At 32.4% G+C, this 21,676-nt stretch overlaps 1 protein-coding gene across 1 annotated transcript in view; it reads right to left on the minus strand.

The window, feature by feature from the left end:
* The window catches only part of LOC105254452 (synaptotagmin-10), a 29,481-nt gene extending 17,919 nt beyond the window's left edge, over positions 1-11,562 (minus strand). The window contains exon 1 of the mRNA XM_011263130.3: positions 10,640-11,562. Within this exon, the coding sequence (XP_011261432.1) occupies positions 10,640-10,730 (91 nt within the window). The 5' untranslated portion in view covers positions 10,731-11,562. The remainder of the gene's footprint in view (positions 1-10,639) is intronic.
* Between the last annotated feature and the right edge of the window lie 10,114 nt (positions 11,563-21,676).

Raw genomic sequence — 21,676 nt, forward strand, 5'->3', positions numbered from 1 at the left:
TGTGTGTATCAAAAAATATTCTTTTAATTTATTCTTCGAAACCGTAACAATAAAATATACTTATTTTTCCGACCAGGACTAACAGCTGAGGAAATGGAGGCGGCACGGAAACGCGCTGAGGCGGAAACACGAGCTGCTGAAGCTGCAGAAAAATTACAGAAGGAACGAGAAATTTTGGAATGTAAAAGGCAACGTAAAGAAAAAATGAAGGAATGGGTTCGTAAATTCTCTTTCAATATTTAGAAATCAATTGAACTAATAAATTAGTTAATTATCAAAATTACTTGCATTGATGTTTGTAAGCGTCGCATTTGTATATGTATGCCGATAAACAGATTATTACACACATAGACAGAATCGATCTAATAATGATTCAAATTGCTAAATTAATCTTTTGATTGTTAAAATAAATAATAAATTAATTTAATATACATAAATCATTGAGAATATATAATAAATCTATTTTTGCAATAACTAACGATATGACTCATGAGAAAATTCACGTACATTTACTTCCTTGTTTCTTCGATTTGATATGGATTTGGATTACAATACATTGATACGTATCTATCCTGATTTAATTTGTTCGATATGTCAGAATTCATTCGAATTATAAGAGTAGATATGAAATTTCTGCTCTATAACTGGACGTAATTTCGGAAACAGATATTCTTTTGATGACAAATCAAATTATCTTTTAAAACGTGTTTTGAATTCCAACGAAATTTATACCTGCGATATTGCTTTTCATCAATAAATATTTCTGTTATAATTTTCCGTTATCGAGTTCGCAATATCCGTATTATGCCAATTACGTCCCCCCATGCAAAATTTTCAGATACAAAAATTACTTTTAAAAGCGAATTAATAACTCATAAGCGGATCTGAGGATTAAACGAACTAGATGAGCTGAAGTGCTCGTTTGCAATATTAATCTGTTTTTTTGCGCGTGTCTGGCAAAAGTTACGCGACTGACCGGGATTAGTCGCGTAACTTTTGAAGTTCACGGAACTTTTTTACATAAAGAACTTGTAACTGCAATACATGCATTAGCAACTCAAGCCACCGATAAATGCAAATGCATATCGATCACGGTTGGTTGCTTATACGACGACATGCTTTTATACATGCAAAATCATAGACAACTCGACAAGCACTCGACTAGAATAACGTTAAGCGAAGTTAAACGGAGCGCATTAAAAATCAAGAATACATTTTTGAAAAGAACGTTAAATATAATAAATACACAGGTAACATACAGAAAACTTTCTGTTCGTGTTAAAAATATTTTGCGATATGAATTATTCTTATAAGTCCATAATTGTCAGATATCACTTTTATTCTTAATATAAGTTTATGAGAAATAAAGATGATATTTCTTAAAATGTCATTAAAATTGTAGTAGACTTTAGATTATTAACAATAACATATCACAATATCATAGATAATTCAATTCGGAACATAACACAATAGATAATTCAATGGAAAAAATATTATTTTTTACAGACTAATTTGTTGGAAAAGTTCAATTCGGAACATAACACAATATCATAGATAATTCAATTCGGAACATAACACAATAGATAATTCAATGGAAAAAATATTATTTTTTACAGACCAATTTGTTGGAAAAGTTGAAGCAAGAAGAAGAGGAAAGACTTTGTATTTTGGCGGAGCCATTGCGACATTATCTTACGAAGTACGTATTTCCAACATTAACAGAAGCTTTGATAGAAGTTGCGAAACTACGGCCAGAGGATCCAATAGATTTTCTCGTTAGTATATCATCGTTTGTTATCTTTTACACCGCATTTGTATTATTCTCAGAAAAACACTCGCTTATTATTCTCATTTATTACACACACGGTCCATATCGAAAAGAAATGATAGTGAAATATTCATTTCCATCGCACATGTTACCACTTACAATTCATCGATAGTAATAGCTTGAAATGAAACAACACGTGTGTAAGACAAAAGTAGGAAAGCTGGCACGAAACGTGTAACAAATGGATTATGGTCTCTGCGTTCCGATAATTCCGTCAGACTAAACGGGTTCAGCCCATTATACTAAAGCGGCCTGAGGGTAATTACGTCAAGTGACCGGCTTTTAATTCGATTAAATTCACAGTTCGTTTGGCATGTTCGGGTATACGGCGCGATATTTGATAATTATCTCCCGACAGATGAAACAAAATTAATGCTCAAGTAGTAAGGCAAATTAAAAGAAGTGACAAATTTTTTTTTCTGATCAGCTTTGCAAACTGAGACAATACTGCTCATGGCAATGCATATCGTATCGAATTTCGTCTATCGAAATAATAATAAAGATTAAAGATTAAAGATTTGTATATAAAACGTTTATTGAGATCTATTACTTATTCGTAACAAAGTTTTATTTGTATATGTATATTTGTGTATGTATGATTATTTGTATGTAAGGATTTAAAATTATCAAATGTGTTTTTTTTATATGAAAGGGATATCTTAGAAAACGTATTGGAAGAGCATTATATTTTAATTTTTATCAGAAATCAGAGGAAATGTGCGAGAAACATCTTTAGTATAATATATTTGATATTATAATAATTTGATTAATCATATAACTATAAGCAACTATAAAATAATATTTTGCTAAACAAACATACAAACGTACAAACCTACTTTTAACGTTTTATATGTTTTAGAAAAATTTTAAATGAATAATTAATATAAATGAAATTTTAAACAGCAAATTTTAAACAGCAATTTTAAACAATTCATATTTTATCAGTTGTAATATTTGGCTAGAATAGTGACTTATTTCAACCAAAATAATACTTTAATTAAACTACTTTGATTAAACTTATAAAAACTTCGTGCAGTATGCACTTGCCTGCACATGCCATCCCTAAAAGTAATGATTTGCGTGCGTTCATGTAATAATTGCAATTAACGGGAGTGAAAGCGTTAGATCCGAATGATAAATAAAATTCTATCGCACTTGTCCAAAACGAACGTACATTTTAAGGTATCGTCAAGTTAGGTAATTTCATTAGATTTTTGCCACATAGTTCGACAATCGCCGCGAAAGGAACATGTGCGAATGCGAGAACAACTTTCACACTTCGAATCCCGTTCTCGAGGAAATCGATAGGTTGCTGTTGCTCACGATTAGACGCCGTTCCATTCCGAAGCATCGAGCCACGAGAGGAATAGGAGCATGACCGTTCTCTTGGCTCTCTGTCGACCATATCGGGACTGTCTATCTATAATTTCGAGCTTCGCCGATTTTGATCGGTCCGCTATTACGGAGAAACGCAAAGGGCAAAAGCAATTTTTTTCACTATCGGCTTCAGTAATCGTTTTAATTCGTTCTCTTATTCATGAACAATCTTATCGTTTAAGACCTATCATCGTGAACTCCATATTGATTAAACTTAGTCATATATTTAAACATACTTTAAAAAAAAAGGTATATCCAAGCTGAGATTAATATTATATAATATAAAATTATATATATATATATATATATATATATATATATATGTATACAAATGTCAATCTCAGCTTTGATTTTGTAATGCTGCATTATAAAATAATTTATCAACGTAATTTTGAAATAATATGCAATTTTTTGATAATAATAGATTTCATCACGTGTCTCTATTTTACAATATATCGTAATTTTAAAATTGCTCCCGTAAGAATTTTTGAAGCTTTGGTTCAATAATATCAAAGATTTTTATAATAATTTTATAATAACGGTTTTTTTATATCTTTTACAAATTTGATACAATATAATGCTAAATACAAGTGCTAAATAGCGATTTTTAAAAATAAGTAATAGTTTGCATTGTATATACATAGTGTCATAAATGGATAGATAAAACGTTAGAGAGAAGCTAAGGAGACATAAAGAGGAAAGAGTAAAAGAGAGATAAAAAAGAAAGATACAACGTCGATAAAATAAATTCGAATTACCTTCGAGATCTCCCAATGGATTTGATGAAATTGGTATTTCGTAGTAGTACAGAGCAACGTATAAGTGTATATCTAACCTTCAACATTCATTATTTAAAAGACAATAAATTCAGATAAATACGATCTTAAGACACATTATGAAGAGAGCAAAGAAAACAACGTGCAGATATTTTAAGGTGTTCTTCAAAATTGATACTTTTTGAAAGACATTTATTGCTTTTTAAAGAAAAATATTATCGCCCTTTGAAAAATAATATTCGATCGCCGATCTTACTTTTTCTAGTAATAAATTGAATTTTTTCCTATTTCTGCAATGACTCGACAATACTCGCTTTCAATATTCAAATGTGATCTTCCTACCCTTTTATATGATCGTCGACTATAAATTTGTGATATAATGACACTAATCTATGTACTAAACTGCTCGAGAATTTCAATAATATCTTATTGTTAGCAACATATATAACAGCATATATAATTTTTCTATCGATAATCCAAACCAATGAACCAGTCTAGATGAAAATGTTGGCTGTCTGATAAAAATTTCATCATTGCGTCAGTTCGATCGATTACTCAGATACCAGTCATGTACATTAGTCTCGAAAAAATTATTTCCTCTCTTGTATCAAAATATATTACGATATCAATATATTTTCGTCAATAGATGCATACGTTATATACTTAGTCAATCCAATTCATCATACAAAGTTTTTTTGACAGTCTGATTGTCTTTTTTCATATTTTTTAGATTATAAACTTATCGCAAACTCGATTTACAGAGATTTACTCGAATCGCGTGTCGTAGATCCATTGATGAAGTATTTCTATGTACTATTTCATGTAATTACGAAAGAAACGCGAGCATTAAGATTGCACATGCAGATGTATTATTTTCCAAACGTTGCAATGAATTTACGCATACTTTGGAAAAATAATATTTTCTGCAAATCATGTACTTTCTATTACATATTACCAGTATGTGCACTGTGATAAAAGCGCTCTATCTATTGGACATAACTAATGTGACGATTTCTATGCAAGTTGCGTGCAAACAAATCAGGATTCTAACGTTGTTTGGGAAATATTGAGACACCAGCGGATACCAGATTGCGAGGTAATAGAACGCGATAACGCAACAATAAGCTAGTATCTTTAGATGTTCTTGCATAAGAGCATGCCGATCGCGTAAACCGAGTCACAAAGGAAAATTAATAACGAGGTTGAATGCGCGATATGCGACGTCATGACTATGCTAAAATTACGAGTACAACGTAACATTCGCATAATTACGACGTAAAAACGAGCGATGTAATAAACATTATGGAGTTTCGCAGATTGCATCACTATGACACATCTCGACAATTTTAGCCGGAAGTATACGTATATATAGCGCGAATCGTTTTATAATACTATGCTAATTTTGTTATTTATATTTTTAATACTTATTCCTGTGCAAAATAAGGAATCTTAAGGAAAAAAAGAATAAGAGCATTTCTACATTGTGTGAGGTTTCAGCTTTCCGATCACGTAACGAAGCTCGTCCTGAAATTTAAGTTTGAACTTGTAATAATAACAAAGTAATAATCGATACATTCATTAAAAAGTTATTCCGGATTCTCGAGATACCAAAGAGAATTGAATAAAACACATTAAATAGCACATAGATGCTATCTAAGAAAAGTGTGTATATGCATGTTATAAAAAACAAACTTACTTTATCTGATTATTTTTAATTAACATCACGTAGTCACCTTTTTCTATTAATAATTCTTTTAATTATTTTAGCTTATTCGCGTGTTGTTTGAAATTTTAAAATTATGTTTGGATTATTCTATATATAATATGTGATATCTCATTAATGATGATATTTGTCACATTCCATTCGCTAAAGCATATATTTTACAGCGTAGATGCTATATTGGTTCTATTATACTCTGTCACCGCATAGATATTCATATACGTGTAAAATATAGAGACGACATTTACTATAATGGAAACTAATTTATCGACAACGAATCTCATGCAACATCGGTGTTGATATTTGTGTGTATAATAATTCAATATTAGAATAATGCAAGAGCATTATTAAATTCCTATTATTAGTAATTAGTAATTATTAAACTTGACAACCAGATAATAACTGAAAATATTGAAATTGAATACAGCATTTAGCTTTTTCACAATATAGTATTACGTAATAACCTATATAAAATTATATATATGTACAAATATAATAATTTCTTTTGCGTACACTCCAATAATTTTTAGATACTGTACAGCGTTGATCAAAACTCGCCGTTCCTGCTATTGACGATCCCACATTAAGCAGCATAACTATATATAGCTGCATTGATAATAGCTGCATTGTTGTGCGAATCATTGTTGGTAGCTATGCGGGTTGGTACAAATAACACAACAGCATGTTTTTACGTGATATCTGAAAGATTGAAATCATTCGAAGCAATGCGTATAATGCAAAGCGTGTAGGCTGTCCGATATTACGTTGCGAAAAGAATTCTGCAAAAATAAAAGCAAAATGGAACAAACGATATTAAAAGTGAAAGTGGGTCGTAATATCGATTCTAGATGGTGACCTGTTTCTAAATAGATTATGAGATCAAGCCTACATTTCCCCGTATTCCTACATTCGAGTGGAGAGTTACACAGCCACAGAAAATTGCACACACACATACATATACATATATACATATATAATTTTAAAATATCTATTTATTTTAACTTTTCCTTACAATTATTTATTTTTAATTAAACAATACTATATTGTGTTTCTGTGAATATATGTGAATTGAAAATTAATTTACTACAATTTACTACAAATACATTATCTTATTTTATTCGCAAAAACTTTGAATACACCAAAATATTTCATTCATTGTTTCTCGATATCTAAATTTATGGTATACATAAGTATTATATTGTTGCACTGATGCATTTTTCATATTCTAGGCCGAGTATTTATTCAAAAAGAATCCTGAGGGAAAAATGTTTGAGCCGGATTATACGGAAACAATGAGTATGCTCTTGGATACTATCGGACGGCAACAAAACGATGTCCTTCCCAAAGAAGGATTGAAAGCTGACGTAGAGCAATTTCTGAAGAAGCAAGATGAATTATCCACCGTGGATGAAATAGAAAAAAGTGAAACGCAGGACGTGTGCGGAGAGATAAAAATGATATCAATCTCTGAGCAGACTTCTGAGCAGACTTCCGAATACGAAGAAATTGATGATTTTGAAAAAGAGGAGTTGAATTTTGCTGAACAAATGATCGATGAATTTGGAGGAAAAGCTTAATACATTCGTCAAATCAATTTTAATACAGGAACTTTTTATGAATTTTATGTGAGTTGAAAAAGTATCTCTAATGCTTATGATATTTCACTAATCATTTTGACTTTATTCTATTTATTTTACTTTAATGCATTTTTACGATTACGAATATTTAAATAAGAGACACTCAATGTAAATTCTTCAATATCAACTTCGTGCATAATTGCTTTGTTAACTTAACTGTGACGATTTTTTTATGCAAACGCTTTTTTTTTAACTCAATAATGCCCATGCTCATCCAGACGTAACTTTCTCTTTAGACACGTGCAATGTAAGCTAAATATAACATAATGTATATAAACAATCTTATTATATACTTTTTAAATTAAATTACACATTTTTGATACTCTCTCACAAAGCATAATACATGTCATAATCTCACGGAGCATATAATATTTATTTTATTTTTAATGCGAACGCCTGATTTTGCATTTATATAGGCATTCAAGTTATTCTACTGTGCAACAAGCAAGCGTTTCAAGCTGAACGTTTAAAGTGACGCCCACGATTTATCTCTTGCATCAAGATGGAATCTTACTTGCTGGAATCTTGCCTTACATGTATTATCAGCAAATAAAAATAACAGAAATTTAAGAATCTTCTATCCTTCTTTGGGATATTTTAATATTGTATATTTTAGTATTATAAGATAACTTTTTCATCGAAAATTAAATGCGTGAGAAAAGTTTAATTAAAGAAAATCTCTGTTTACACAAGTTTATAATTTATACACGTGCCACTTCCCGAAAAGGCCTTCAGAGACCAAAGTTTATAATCCTTGACTAAGAAGCGTAAGTGTGAAAAACACATTTTAATCAAAGTTAAAAGTTGCTATAAATATGAAGAAACGCAGGATATTAAATTAATCGTTTTATGGAAATCAAAGGAAGATATAACTGTTTTTATTGTAGAAATCAAAGCTTCAATCCTTTAAAAAAAACATTCTGATACAAAAAATCATATTTTTTCACGGCATTCTTTGATGGTCATATTTTTATTATTGTTTGTCATTTTTTATAAATTTAAATAATAGCGTTAATATAATAATATTATGCGATGAGAGAAGAAAAAGTTTGCGTTTTATTGAAATTATAGTAAATAATCAAGTGTTCCTTCCGATTGACAGAAGTATTTCATTTTCCGAGTAGGCTTTGAGTCGTATCTAATTTTCAGTTCATTTAGGACCTGTTGATATGTAAATATTAGTTCGTCTAGCTTTACTCTTCTCTGCTAATATGTGTCTTTGATCATAGCTACATTATAAACAGATGATGAAGACTTGATTTAACACGACCAACCAGCACATTGCGGCCTTTAATCACATAAATTCTCGTAATGGTTGTCATAACGATAACGTGTTGTCCCGATAAAAGCGGAATAATAACTCGTTACTATAAAAATATACACAATCGCCGTAATTGCAAAAGCGGTGTGTAATTTGCTCGTTTAGAGAGTTACATCAATTAATTAATTGATGTCATTATAGATCAAATTATACGCGTATGCTTTCCACGCGTTGCAGTTTAATTACGCAGATAATATGCCAATATCATAATATAAATAGCAGATTATGCATCACACAAAATTATTCAACCTTTCGATATCTCGCTATCAATTTCACTTATGACTAACCCTGAAATGCGAGCATGTTTAAGTTTAGTGTCTTTCAGAAAACATTGCGAAAGTTTCCAAATCAAGTACTTGAATAAGGCCAAGGGCAAAGATTTCATACAGCGCCATATCTCTTATTCTGCATATATATATTTTCGGAGATGGCGTCTTTCTCGTACTATTTGTATACAAGCAATATATGAATTAAATGTACCTGCAGCAACATGATTTACCTCATGATTTACCTTGAAATATAGGATTATTTTTATACACACGCAAGGTCATAATATAATTCATTACAAAGAGAGAGTTACCTTGCTTTATTATAATTATTGTAATTCCGCAACACATATGGAAATGCTTTTCTTTTGTTAGAATTAAACTTGTAAATAATTCGAGAAAAATGGGTAAAAAATTATAAAATAGAAATAAATTATGCATTCAAATGTTCCACATGTGAGAGTAAACTCAAAAATTAAGGAAATGTATGCGGCTGATTAGCTTACAAATGTTACGTAGCTTTAATTCACGGCATCGATTCAAGCTTTACACCTACCAGTAGAAATTGGGTCAGTTTACAGTAACCTCGTTTTGATCAATATTATGTAATATCCGTATTGAAAGTAGATCCCTGGATCGGAGATGTTTATTATCGTTGATCGACAGACAATGTTCTATTCATTCTACCTGTCAATTTCTATCGACTCTATCACAGAACGTGGACATGGGAGCGAAGTCCCCATATTCTTTGTGAAACTTTATCGCGGTACTTATCGATTCTTACAAATATAAATAGTGCTAAAGTGTTGCTTTTGTATTTATATATACTAAAAGCAACATATATGCCTCATACAATATTAGCAACACAATGTCGACAATAATGGTATATAGCTTTAACTTTGATACCATGTCATGGTTGATGAAAACGATACATCAATATGTACTTAAATATAATACATTGTATAGCATTCAATTTGTACGCTTTGCAATTTATTAAAACCCGATGCACAATCAGTGATTAGCCACTATATACATACGCGTGCCTCGCGATTCAACATCAAATTTCAAAAAATTCTTTGAGAGCTTTCTATGTTTATAATATATGTATTTAGTCTTTTTTAAATAAATCAATTATATTAATGTTTGGAATATTTCATCTATATATTTCATCTTTAATATCAAATAAAAATAAATATCATCTATCTTTAATATTTCATCTATCTTTAATATCAAATAAAAATAAATATCTTAGCCAATCTATCTCAGCTTGAATCAAAATTTGAAGCTGTTCCACTTATTTAATGCCAATTAATTGATACTGATCCTCTGAGCAAGCCGCGATCATACGAGTGATCTACATAGTTAGCATTCCTTAACGTGAAACAGTAAACCGGGAATTCAAGGCTGGCAATCGCAAGTATAGTCTGATGTTACAACGATGCCGAAGATCGAATTTGCCCGATGGTACTGGCGCATGAAAGCACCGCGGGCTGTATATCTGTATCTCCAAACACCTGTTAGCAGTAGCTCTTGAGTGGGTGGCTCGCCACATCGCCTTTAAACCGGTGGCATCGCGAGCAAGTAGGAATTCCTGCGTCCCTTTTAAGCTGAGCGAACGAGCGAACAGACGGCCAGCGACCTTGATGGTTCTGGCATCTGATAGCATCGCTCGTTCTTTTCGCGCGTAAAAGTATATAAATCAATTCACACTTACCGGCGTGACCCTGCAGCGAGTAATTCGCTTCCTCACTCGGCACAACTGTCTCCTCTAGGATGCTCTCCGAGGCCGTCTTTACGATTCCCATCCTTGATGCACGCCGGATGCTGCGGACTGATCGTGTCAAGGGGATAGACACACGATGATAATTTTTTTTCTCTCTCTATCTTAATTCCTCTTCAATCCCACGGCGATTATCACGTCTCGATTGTGCCGCGTTGTCTGGCGTCGCCGGAATGCTCGGCGCCGTTTTGTCCGCCTATTGCGTCTGCGTTCGCGCCTGCGTTCATCCCCCTCGCCGTATCTCCGTCCGTCCCCTCGCCTCCATACTCTTCTTGACCCTCGTGCATCCCCCGTTGCCACGGTCGGCACCTCACCCTCATCGAATTGTCATATAGGAGCAAGGCTATTCCTCTAGGCCAAAGTGAGCGCAGTAGGTAGGAGGGATTGTGGCGTAGTGGTGATGATGATGACAGGGGTAGTGGTGGTGACGGCGTCCTCTTTATACCGTGAGACGGCAGGGGTTGCTATTGCTGCTGTTTTCGCTGCCGCTGCTGCCGCTGTTGCTTATGACGGCTGGTTCTCCTACCTGCCGCTGCTGTTTGTAGGGCGGGGTGCAACGAGCACACGGCGCACAGGGGCAATGTCGACCTATCTCGGTCTCGGTGAAGGTCTCCGCTGGTTACTCGTGCCGGATAATACTTCCCTCTTGAGCGCGTCCCGTTTTCATCACACGCTCTTTCCGGCATGTCCTTTCTCTCTCTCTCTTTTTCACTCTCTTGTTCCTTCCTCTGATTTTCTCTCTTTTTCGGCTTTCCCGGCTTTACGGTCTATGTTTTATTTTAGTTTGTTAATTCGTATCCTGCTGTTGCCACTAGCCTGAGTTGATTTTTCACTTGCTGTAGCGTGATGTTATAAATTTGATTTTTATACAAATGAAAAAATTTTAAAAACCGAGGAGCTTTGCGAATTACAATATTTCGTTATTAACTTTATTTTTTATACTTTCTTCCTTCTTTGTTTTGAATTTCATCTTTTTCTGCATGATGGCATTTCGACGCTAAAATGAAGCAACAGATCAAAATATATAGAAATAATTTTATTATGTATATCTTATAAATATATATACTTTTTATTGCATAAATACTGATTAACTATAAAAATATTAGACGAAGTTGTCACGTAAAAACATAAAACATTAAGAAAATAATATTAACATATATTATATAATATATATATATATATATATATATATATATTATAATAATATTAATAATAATATTAACATAAATTATATATATATATATATATATATATATATATATAAATTATATTGTACAATTCTAATGAAAAAAATAAAATATATTACATGTAAATAAATTGTAAAAAATTAAAGTGATCAGTTAGGCGTTAAATATTAAACCCTGAAAGAATTTCACTAGTTTATATTCTTTCAGGGTTTAATATTTAATGTTTTCTCTCTATACGAACTTTTATAATATGCTCTATCTCCGTTACAATTTTTTGCGCTGAAGATGACTTAAAAGTAAGTCGAAACGTCCGCACACATCTTCAACATCTTTATATATTATAACTATCTTGCTTAAAGCTTGTAATTATGATTTATTAATATATATTTTGATTAACATTTCTACATTATTGATTCTTTAGCTCTCTACGCCTGACTGATCACTTTAATTTTTTGAATTTTACTGAGAGCTTTATTTTTATTTTTGTAAATAAATTGTATTCATTTTTTTTTTCAGAGAATATTATTCTTTTTATTACTGAAGTTTTCATCATTTTTAGCATTTTAATACTCTACTCGTGTTGATATTCGGCAAAATAAATGTTGTTATATCTTTTAACCAATCGAATTGTTATAAATTCAATAAAAACTAAAGAATGAAAAAATACAGAGAAAAACAGAGAGATAAAGAGAGAAAGAGAGAAAGAGAGAAAGAGAGGGGAGAGGGAGGGGGAGGGAGAGAAAGAGAGATATTCAGAGAAAAAGGGAGAAAGAGAGATAGGAGGGCAAGAAAGCTTGGATTATATCTGTTTATATCCATATGTATACAAGCCGAAAATCGCTTTCCGTCGAAACGTTCGCAACACGTGTTTGCCCTTGAAATCTCCCACAACCAGCGCGGGGTGCCTCGTTGAACGCAAGAGGCGATCGTTAAATCACACCCTTTACCATGTACTCGCGCTAGAAATCTCGGAATCCCGACTCGCCCGTTTAACTACGCCACGATGTCTCGAATAATCCCCGCATCTACCTTAATCCTTAGTGTCTCCTCGTATGACTCGCTTTGTTCGCAAGTGTGCGACACCTGCGTCATAGGGTTTGCTTCCGCTTTATTGAGTGTACCGCCTGTGAGATCTCGGCTAAAGGCTTTTCGCCCCTCCAGACTATCCTTCTAACAATAAGTGTCGCAGTCAGACAGGGAATCGGATTCACGCAGATATCTCACGTTGCTAGGGACTTGTATAAGAGTCTTGTTGAGAGATCGTGACTTATATCTGAATGAATATAGTATCTTGCGACTTGCAATATAATATAGAGAACGATCGGAGTCTAGAAAATAACGCATCGTATTTTACTTATCAAATTTGTAAATACATTTTATTATATATATATTTAAAAATTCTATAATATTAATTATTAATATAAATTAAATAAATTAATATAAATTAATATAAATTAAATAATATATATTAAATGCAAAATATATTTGTAATAGTAAAAGAAAAAATTAAAATTGATAAATTTCAATCGATTGAGAAATATGTAGTAATATGCAAATGATATATATTCTCACCTGTAGTTTCGTTTAAATGTTACATTAGAATAACAAGTTTTCAACATTTCAAATCATGTTAATAATTTGAAATATTGAAATGTTTATGATTAATAATAAACCTTTTTATTATTAATAAACTTCTTTATTATTTTAATCGGTATATAATAACATAATTATAATAGTTATAATTATAATAACATAATTATAAGTATCCTGTATAAATATTATTATGAATTGTATTATGTAAATGTATGGACATTTATGTATATGATTTTACATATACAATACAATAAGGGATATTAAATATTCTGTAAAATTAATAAAATTAATTGAGATAGCAATTATGCTTTCACGCGTTATATCGATTCATTAAGACCTTGTTGACTTTCTATTCTATTTATAATAACAGAAAGGAGAAAGAACTATCCCATGCTTTTAAATCGATTAGACTTTTCATGTACGTGCAACATTTTTTCGTCATTAAATTCCATTGTCAATAATAGAACAAGATAAGTGCATTGACTTCTATTCCAAAGTAATATGTATAAGATATAGTCATAATAAAACTTGTTGCATTGCTGTGTTATTTTCACTTGACTATATGTCTACGAATCGATATCTCGCTTCTATCACGGATTCTAGCTTAAATCGATTTTCGATTATCATGTTAAATAAATGTACACATAAATTCTTCAAGGACTTGATAAAATGCGCTGATCAAATATTTTCTAATGATCTTCTATTCCGTTTTTTCAAAAACAGATTTTTTTCAAACAACTTAAATTCTTTCGATTATTTGATATCCAAGATTGTATTATTTATTTTATAATATATATTTTATGCTTATTATGCGCGGCCTCTAAGTTTTCTAGCACCCAATCTCGCAAAGCCTGAATTCTTTTCATACGCTCTTTCCAATTTTCGGGATTTGCTTCCGCGACTTCGACAGCGGACTCGTGTCTTCCACGTACGGTATTAACCGGCTGAGATTCCCTACAAAAATTTAAGAACGCAGGAGTAGTCTGTAAGGAGGTATGGTACGCCGTATTGTATGCGAATCTGAACTCAGGCAAGTGTACATCCCATTCACGATGATCGTTTTTGGGAAACGCCATAATCATAGTTTTAAGTACCCTATTGACGCGTTCTACCGGATTTGCCTGAGGATGGTACGGAGGTACGGTCGAGTGAACGATGCCATACTCTTCCGCAAATGCCTGTAATTCTCTGTTTATGAATTCGGTGCCGTTATCCGTCAGGAGTACCCGCGGCGCGCTCCAACGGTTTATTATTAATTCGCTTAAAAGCTCGCGAATCTTTTTTGCCCGTTACTTTCCGGAGTGGGCTACATTCAATTTGGTAAACAAGTCTTGAATTATCAGAATATACGCGTTTATTCGGCACTACAAAAACGAATTTTTATTACGATATCATTAACCTCGACAACCTTCTCAAAGATTCCTAAAATCTCTAGTTATGTATTATGAACACTGTAAAAAGATTGACTTTTCGAAATCGGGATACAAGCGTGAGCAGAGACAAATTTATTTTTTATCAAACTTATCGGAGATCCCGAATCAATCATGGCTTCAAGCGAATATTTACTGTTATTATTTGAATCATCCGCAACCTGATACGAGAGGGATATTAAATATGGATCGATTAACGGAAATATTTGGATCACGTTTGTTATATTCCCCGTTCTTGGTTGTGACCTGGAACAATCCTTTATTCGATGCTCCAAACTGCCGCATCTGAAACATGAACTTTTTTCACGCTTTTGCTCCTGTTTACATTCTTTGGAAAGATGTCCAGTTGCTCCATAATTATAACAGCGAATAGAATGATTTCGTGTCGTGGAAACTTCTCCTTCACATGATGATTTTGTTGATGACGCTGGCCGTTGCCTCTTCGAAGATCGCTCTGCATTGCTTCTTAATCCGCCGTTTAATAACTTTCGAAAGGCAAATCTGTCGTTGATGAAGCGCTGCATCCGTGCCTGATCCTGCATACGTACGTCCGGTACTCCATCGATTAAGTTGTCAATTAGCTCCCGTTCATCGATGGACGCTTTATTCGAAAGAATTATTTTCTCATGGTAATATACCGAGAACGACTCTCCATGTCGCCATTTGCGTCTTTCAAAATCCTTCCGCAGTGTCAATCTGCTGGGTCGATTATTAAAATTTCGAGACATCTCACGAAGCAACTCGATAGCACTCAATTGCAAATATTCTGTTCTTGAATGGAATCAGCTCAATGCCTTGCTTGTCAAACGTAAATTGATCAATACTTTCGTCAGATTGTCAAGTCGATAAGTCGCGCGCACAAATTCAATCTGTCTTTTCCATGTATCAAAATTATCACAATCGCCATGGAATTCACTCACCATATCACTAATAGTTCGAATGTTAAATCTGGAATCAATAACGTGATCATTGGCATTGCTCTCCATGCTAGGCGTCACGTTTGCCTCGCGTCGGACGAGGCTCAATTCTCGCTCCAAAAGAGCTTTCTCGCGCCGCAATATTTCAAGCTCTCTTGCCATTAACTCTGGTGGAACCGCAAGGTGATCTGGAATCGCTGCCGTTCCCCCTGAATACGACGCTACTTCCTCGCTTGCACATTGCACGTGTGTGCAAATCCTGCGACGGCAAACCTTGCGACGAACTGCTATCCGTTAGATGTTCAAATGCACCTCGCCAAATATTTTCGTCAACGGCCAATATTCGCGCCACTAGTTCGACCTTCGTTCTGGCCATGGATTGTTTGATTTGTCGCACATTCTCTTTCAAATTGGTAACAGTTAGATCGTTCAATATCTCTTGAGGTGGCCGTTTTATCCTTCACAACAACAACACGATTCAATCGGCAGTTTGTATGGTACAAAGTCACTGTTAATCCGATATCGCATCAGCGAAACGCATACAATATTACAAGTCAAAAGTCACACTTCGCGGAAAGCACAAAGCTATCGTCTCAATGTCAATCACGAAGACGCTAATCAATTCAGTAGTTGTCAATAATTACGCAATTAGGCTACCGTAACAACTTACAATTACGAGCCATCGGATCGCAAAACGGCACGATGGTTCAATCTGCGCACCGCTGCCGACAAATATTGTTGATTCACGCGTCAATTTCTATACAATAGCAGTCGCGAACCAAGTTTTCTTATAGGCACAAAAAAAAGTTCACCTTGTGCAAGCGATATATCTCACTTCTGATGTAGGCTGATAGATGTAGAAACAAAATGAGAACAGAGAATAATTCTCAAGTTTTTTAAATTAAATTGCGGGAGAGGAAATGTCAAAGGGAAAGAAAAAAAAGGAATATATATATATATATATATATATATATATATATATAGGCAATGTAAATTAATTAAAGTCCAAATTAATAAATGATTAACAAGAAGTAACTTGAATGCGAAGAATATTTCAGAACATATTCACAGCAGTATTCCAGTGTACAAAGCTAGATCAGGAAAAGATCCGATGTAAATAACACGTGTGTTTTGACCAGCTGATCCGTAACGGCTCTCAGATTTGACATCGATCTGCTATGTCACGTTGTACGAAATTTATCGATCATGCGGAAATAATCACACTTAATGTCTAGGGCGCGCGCGATCTAACTCGAAATAAAATATAATTGCCTACAAAAGTATACATTTCAAGAATACAATTTTTTCGGTGTACTTTTGTCCTTTGACAAACATCACAGTGTTTGATATAATTGACGATCTCACGAAACATACGCGGCCAGAAATAACGAGTCTAGAAAACGCTTGCCTGATTCGCCACTGAGGGCCGACTAGATTGCCTAACGATAGAAGGGCAAGGTCTGTGAAAAAGTTAATTGTTTTATGCGAAGTTTGACAATTTCGAAAAATTCGACAGACACAACGGAATTCAACAATCACGAAAGGCTAACACTCAAATAAGTTACGCAAATTTAATAAAGAAAAACATAACACATTTATTAAAAGAAAATAATATAAAAATAAAAGACAACAAATTAAAGAAAGAAAGAATAATAACAATAAGTGGAAAAGTGAAATAACGAAATATATAACAGATATCAATTCGACAGCGGTAATAATAATAAATCGGATGGATCAAATGTTTGCACAAAATTGATAACATACGAAAGTGCTAAGTTGTTCCCGATTTTTATTCTAGCTTGTTTTTATGGCTAGCGACTTTGCGAGGTCGATTGGCGTTTCGAAAATGTAACGGAATTTCGATATACTTGTCGAATTTTTACAGATCTTTTCCTTTCCTCTTTTACTCGATACTCTAAACGATCGCAATATATTCGACAGATTGAGAAAATAATCGAGCGAGAATTATGGAGTAATTTGCTAAGACGGAGAATCTCGCTTACGACGAGCACGGTTGATGCGATCGATATTTGACATTTCGTCGGACGCCGCTTACTTTCCTTTCGGCATAACGCTCTTTACTCACGCGCAATTCTCGAATTTCGGCAATTCTAATGTACACAGAGAAAAGTATTTCTTTACATTTAATATATCTAACGATATTTATATTATAATATATAACGATATTTTTGCTTTTTCACGGATACATTACGACAGTCAGTAAATTTATTTATAGAATATTTGATGCTAAGCAGATTACTTGGACCAAATTGTGGATTTAGATGAAAGTGAAATATTATATTAAAACAATTTTCAGACATTCTGAAATATTCAAAAAATTTTCTGCCGTCTTCAATTAATTCCTTGTACAGCGTAACATATTCTCCTTCGCTTTCTCTTTTTTTCCATGCTTTGTGTACCCACTTCCGTTTCTGCGTCTTCTCATTTGCTTCCTCTTCGTCCAAAATTATAGCAATCATTGCCAATTCATCGTCTGTAAACTGAGTCATCTTGAAAATCACTGAGTTCAAACTGATCAAACTATACGGATATATGTGAATAATCATCACTGATACATTACGGATGTTACTGACACGACACTGATACGGCACTCACACATCACGAATATGTGTAAATAGACTTTTATGCCAAAAGGAAAGTAAACGGCATCCGACGACTGTCGAATATTGATCGCATCGTTCTTGTCGTAAGCGAGATTCTCCGTCTTAGCAAATTACTCCATAATTCTCGCTCGATTATTTTCTCAGTTGGTCGAATATATTGCGATCGTTTAGAGTATCGAGTAAAAAAAGAAAGGAAAAGATCTGTACAAAAATTCGACGAGTAGATCGAAATTCGTTATAATTTCGAAATGCCGATCGACCTCGCAAAGCCTAGCCATAAAAACAAGCTAGAATAAAAATCGGAAACAACTTAGCGCTTTCGTATGTTATCAATTTTGTGCAAACATCATTCCATCCGATTTATTATTATTATCGCTGTTGAATTGATATCTGTTATATATTTCGTTATTTCGTTTCCTAACTTATTGTTATTATTCTTTCTTTCTTTAATTTGTTAATATCTTTTATTTTTATATTATTTTCTTTTAATAAATGTGTTATGTTTTTCTTTATTAAGTCCGCGTAACTTATTTGAGTGTTAGTTTTTCGTAATTGTTTCCGTTAGTCGAATTGTTTATGTTAGTCGAATTTCAAAATTGTCAAACCTCGCATAAAACAATTAACTTTTCCACAGATTCTGTCCCTCTACCGTTAGGCGAGCTAGTCAGCCCGTGGCCGTATGGAAAAAATTTAGGCTTTGCGAGATTGGGTGGTAGAAAATTTAGAGATCGCGCATAATAAGCAGGTGCATTATTGTAATTTGCGAAGACTAGATTATCGTTTTGCGAGGCAGTTTTAAAGTAGCAGCATGTGTTGTCGTCAGCCGCTCAGAATATTTTGGCAAAGTTAGCGACTAAATATCACGGTCTGTTTACTATCGCGAAAATGTTGTCGCCAGTAGTATACGAGTTGAGGGATAGTTCTAATAGATTAGTAGGCAAAGTACACATTAAAGATCTTAAGCTATATAATGTTCCATCTGACCTTCCAGATGACTGAAAATGTCGCAATGGACGAACTCGGACAAACATTTGAATGCGAAATGGCTATACGGATGCGTGTCGTCGAATCAACTGAAGGCTGGATTTGCCGAGCAACATTGGCTACGGACCCGAGATGCTGGATTTGTAGGTCTCTAACCCATTTTGCTCGGACATGCCCGCACTACGATACTGTTTTCAGTGTGGCACCTGAAACGCTATAAGGATCTGCCCACTTTGTGGCAGGGTCCTCGTACATTTCTTGTATGAGCCATGATACGGCTATGATATGGCGAATACAAGAAATGTACGAGGAGCCTCTGCGAGGTAGAGACCACGGATCTGACTTAGACCAAAGACAAAAAGCTAGGTGTGGCAGCCCGTTCGAGATCTCACTAAGAACGTGACTGTCGGCGATCATAAGACTCCATTCTCAATATATGTTATATCACAGTATTTATAGTAATATATATCAATATATATTACAGTATCAATATATATCACAGTATTTACAGTATATAAATTAATCGTTGAAAATAAAATCGTTGAAAATGAAAAAAAATATATTCTTATGATTTAAGATTTAATTTTTTTGAATGGAAAAGAAACAATGTTAGATAGAAAATAACATTTTTAAATCAAAGATTATAATTTTCTTAAAGTAGAATTAAATAATTATATATTCTTGAGGTGATAATTACAATATTAAAATAAAACTATAATATTGTTGAAATTTAAAATTATTAAATTCTTCTAAGAAGATTATAAATTGTTTCGTACACTGAGGAAAAAATTATCTTGAAATAAAAAAATTTTAGTTAACACAAGAAAGCTATTTATTCGATGGGTAATAATCACGTATTTACTTGTATTCGAAACGTCTGTTTGCTTAAATTAAGTATTTATTTACATATGTTTAAAAAAATATATATGCTTAAAAAAATATAATTTTTAATTAAATATTTTTATTTTAATTTTACAAAATATTTATTAAAATCCATTTTTTATTCCCAAAAATTTAAAATTTTTTAATTTAAAAAAATAATATAATTAATTTAATAAACTATAGTATGTATTTTACGAAAATAGTATTTAAATATAAAAAATATATAAATGAAAATAATGTAACTTAATATAACATGCATATTTAATTAAAATTAGATGCTTTTGCTTAAATGAAATAAACAATTCCTTGCATTTAAAGCAAAAGTTTTAAAAAAACAAATTTATTTGATTTCAAAAAATTTTTCCCTCAGTGTATTGAAACTAATTTGTTAATTTTATATTTCGTCTTAGTCTTATACCTTTATTATTTGTAAAATAATTATTATAATAAAATGCGATAATATAATAATTGCGCACATACGTGATTGTAATTAAACTTTTAAAATCCAAGCATCATTATAAATTATATAATAACAAACTTAATTTTTTATATTCATATTTGGCTAAAATTCCGCTACCGCATCGCTTGAAAAAAGAAGATTGTAAAAAAATTTTTTTAAATTTCGAATAGCATAAACGACAAACATAAAGAAGCAATTTATACGAAATTATCCCAAAATTGCTAATAAAAGAAAAAGTTTAAATAAAAGGATTTATATTTAATATATATAAATTGAAATTCTTTATATTAATTATTAATATTAAATATATTAATTATTATATATTAAAACTCGATATAATTCTTTAAAACGAGTTATTTTTTCAATTGAACGATATAAAATCCAAACCAAATCTTTTTAAGGCCTAAAGGATTATATCTTTTGGAATGGTCACTGTCATTATTGATTTAACTTGTTGCACATATAAATATAGATAACTTCAATGTTATGCTTGATTAGCTTAATATAATTTACACTAAATTATCAGTGTATTTTATCGAGAATTTCAAGCTATGTGAATAAAATGTAATTACTACATAATTAATATGCGACTATCTCTGAATAAAAAAATAAATATGCGATAAACTGACTAGTTACATATATGTATATAAAAAACGAATAATTATATATTCAAATTAGAAATTTCGATTTCAACACCAGGAAGCAAAAGTAAATGTGTATAGAATTGACGAACCATATAACATTTTATTTAAACGTACCATATTGCTATTTATATATTAATCAGTTTTAAAAATAGTTATAATTTTAAACAAAGATTTTATATTGAATTTTCGCAGCAATATGTTTTGCTTTGTATCTCAATATGTTTTGTTTTATCTTATTATATAATTCTCA

This window comes from Camponotus floridanus, unplaced genomic scaffold (assembly GCF_003227725.1).
Source record: "Camponotus floridanus strain SB8 unplaced genomic scaffold, Cflo_v7.5 scaffold61, whole genome shotgun sequence".
NCBI lineage: Eukaryota > Metazoa > Arthropoda > Insecta > Hymenoptera > Formicidae > Camponotus > Camponotus floridanus.